Genomic DNA, 3,538 nt, shown 5'->3' on the forward strand with positions numbered 1-3,538 from the left:
TACTTCACAACACGGTTTATATATATGTAAAAGTTTCCAAGAAAGACTATAAAAAACATAAAAAGTCTCGGCTCATTTTCAGACAACGAATCAAACAAACAAAAGGACTCTCAAAGTTACATTTCACGTCAATCAAAAGAAACTTTGTTTAGTAGTAAGTAGGTTCAGAGGTGTAGAAGAAAGGACCAGCCCAGTAAAGTTTGAAGCTCTTGTCTTCAAGAACACGGTATTTGTTCAATGACATTCCTCTCACACCCTTGTTCACATCGGTCGGGAAATCGCAATCAGCGATTGGAGACTGGTAAAGGAAAACTTTGCACTTGGTGACCGTCCTTCCTGCACGAAGCTGTGAAGGGAATAACGTGGCGAAGAAGTAACCTTTAGCATCAGTTTTGCTGCTCATTATTGAGATTGGAACTATTTCTTTGCCATATGCGTCTGTCTTCACACATGCAATTCTTGCCGTAGCACCTGTCGTAAGCAGACGATTTATCTATTTATTTTCCTCACAACTCTAATCCTATGGTGGAGAGCTATGTAAATGGTATGATGACTTTGTGATGTTACAATAATCAGTCCGTTTCAAATTATTTTAAACTCATGTAAATATTAACCATATATTTAAACAATGATGATGTTGTTTTAAAAGTTAATTAGAGGTTGACCCACACGTGGATGTGCGGGTTTTGGTTTTAACTTTTTTTTTAAAATAAATTAATTAATGACATTTCTAAACATATAAATTATTTGGATATTTTTAGGTTTCTATACGAACCAAATTTATCTAGATCATGAAGGATCTGACTCGAAATCTATCCAAAATTTGATAATATTCAAACATAGCTTAATTTCAAAACTCAAAAAACGATATCGAAATAAATGATTTGTACCCGAACGGGTACCTGAATAGTGAATACCCATGCCAAACTAACTTTATGAAAAAACAAAAAAAAATTTGTTAACCGTATTGAATTTTGTCACAAATATAGCAATTTCATTCAAACATGTCGAATTATTATGGTTAACATGTAAAATAAATGTTGAATATTACGAGAAAGAAAATTATTGAAGTAGTTAACTAAAGTGAAAAATGAATTTAAATATTTAATAAACACTTAAAATAGGTAAGTTAAAAAAATGCGGTCGAATTAATTAGAAAATAGAATAAATAAAATGATTAGAATTAGGTAAAAAAGAATGAAAATCTGTAAAAAAACAGTTAAATTTGGTAAATATTATTTTGTACTTCAGTTTTAATAGGATAGATAGCTTCATTCATATATATTTTTCTGAAATTATAAATTCTAAATTTAGAAATATTTAAAAATTAAAGTTTTAGAATCTAATTTATATCTGTTTAGAAAAGAAAAAAAATTTAGGACCTTCGACCACTTCACTTGCACATGATAAAAAGACGTCTCGCAGTAGTCTTCTACCATTAGAACAATTCGTCTTGGTTACAAGTTAAAGAATTAATATATATACCTTGAATTGGGTAAGATTTGTCACCGGACTTGCACATGATGACACCTTCAACGGCGACAGGAATAAATTTTCCGGTATCGGGGTTGACTTCGTTGCCGTAATTAGCAACTGAGGATATGATTAGGGATGAGAAGACAACGAGAGAAGCAGCAAAGGAAAGGCGTGAGAAAGCCATTTTATTTTCTTTTGGCTTCCTTTGCTTATGTGTTAGATTGCAGAAAAAGCAAGTGAAGTTTTGAAAACTAGTTTCATGTGTTTATATAGGTTAATCGCGTTGACAAAGAAGGTTACTTTTCTAAATATATTTAATGGTTTTGAGTAACAAAATAATGAGCAACTTGGAATATGAACGTGTATGCACGACTTACAGTGTCACTGTTCCGACGTGATAAGCATAAAATAGTGTGTGGGATTTGGATTTACCAATTCCATAGACGGTTCCAATGTATCGTGAAACCGGCTTTGGAATATTATAAAATGTGGTGAAGTTTTATATTGTTTTCTGTTATAAATTAAATATGTAAGCACTCGTTACATGTATAAATTACAAGGAGTTTTCCCGAGTAATTTCTTTACTTAACATTTTTTATTTCAAAAGAAAATTATTAATTAATATTTTAACTTCAATAGTTATAAAAAATCATAAACGTATTTTTGTAATCTCATTTCTTTTGATTTGGTATAACTATTTAAATTTTATTTTATTTAAATTTTAATAAAGATAAAATTAGATTTTATAAAAATAGTTTTAATTATATTATTGTGTTTAATGATTATTTATTTTAAATATATATATATATATATATATATATATATATTTTTCCATCTAATTTTAAACTTTAATTTTTAATTTTAACTATTTATTCTAAATACATTTAATTTTGACTAAATTCTTATTTGCATTTAGATTGGTTATTTTCTTTGATATGTAAATATATTTTAGCAAAATTATGTATAATGTAATATATATTGTGCTTAGAATTAAATAAAAAATAAATTAAAGTGTTTGATTCAAAATTACATAAATGATTATAACGATGATATTCTGAAGTCTCATGCATATATATAAAGTTATATTGTAATAATTTGTTAATATTTTATTTTTAATTATTAATATGTTTTGAGTCATCATGTAATTTATATGTATAAAATAAATATATTCTTAATATAAAGTTATATTTTCTTATTGTAGTTAGATCTTGATTTTGGATTTAAGTTGGCTTAATCGGGTCACTCATGTTGTGAGTATATTGAGTTACATATATTCTTTCAAATTCAAACTCAAGTATAATTATTTTTTATTCTAATTAAGTCAAATCAAATTAGTTTATTTCTCGCTTAAATGTGCATATATTTTTGTAATATTTATCAAAATTATATGTTGATTTTAAAAATATTAGAAAATAAAGAGATGATCAATAGGAAATTACACACATAAATATAGTTGCTAAATTTTTGTAAACTCATGAGCAAATATCAATATTTACAATAATTAAAATATTATATAACTTCTAAATAATTGTACGCCTTAGATTTATTGAAAGGTAAACTGGAAATTATTTCAAATAATTTTAGAAAGGAGAATTCAGATTTTCTTGGGTATTTTGATTATGGGTATATTAAGTTCTACAAACATAAAGAAAAACATAAATTAAATAGAAACTAAATATTATAAATATAATATTTTGTAACTATTTGATCAAAATATGCTTATCATAAAAAAATATTTTTTAAGTTCCATTTTTAATATCTCAAAATCAGCACAAAAATTGTGACTGTTTTTTGTGAAATCATACTATATAATTGGAATATAATTTATAGGTATTTTTTTGCTATAGTTGTAAGATATTATAGTCAGCTAAAGATTAAGAAAAAATATTTCAATAATAATAATTATAAACTATTTTAGTCAATTAAACATATATCAGTTTATGTTATTTAATTATTTTATCTAATCATCTAAGACAATAGATAGATAAAAAAAATATATCTATTACTCTGAAATTATATTTATTTTATATTGTATAAAGTATGTTTCAAAGGAATAATATTT

At 25.4% G+C, this 3,538-nt stretch overlaps 1 protein-coding gene across 1 annotated transcript; it reads right to left on the minus strand.

Annotated features, from left to right (window-relative positions):
• On the minus strand, positions 1-1,697 carry LOC106326171 (proline-rich protein 3). Its single transcript, XM_013764192.1, has 2 exons — positions 1,486-1,697; positions 1-471 (listed from the first exon to the last, which is right to left on the minus strand). The coding sequence occupies exons 1-2, from the start codon at positions 1,658-1,660 to the stop codon at positions 149-151; spliced, it is 498 nt and encodes a 165-aa protein (XP_013619646.1). The 5' UTR covers positions 1,661-1,697; the 3' UTR covers positions 1-148.
• Positions 1,698-3,538: the final 1,841 nt, after the last annotated feature.

Source organism: Brassica oleracea, chromosome C2, assembly GCF_000695525.1.
Source record: "Brassica oleracea var. oleracea cultivar TO1000 chromosome C2, BOL, whole genome shotgun sequence".
Taxonomy (NCBI): Eukaryota; Viridiplantae; Streptophyta; class Magnoliopsida; order Brassicales; family Brassicaceae; genus Brassica; species Brassica oleracea.

Bases quoted from the DNA above. Each gene is read 5' to 3' on its own strand.
- LOC106326171 (XM_013764192.1), bottom strand. From the start codon at position 1,660: ATGGCTTTCTCACGCCTTTCCTTTGCTGCTTCTCTCGTTGTCTTCTCA. The intron at 472-1,485 runs GTATATATATTA...TGCTTACGACAG, and splicing joins CAAATCTTACCCAATTCAAG to GTGCTACGGCAAGAATTGCA.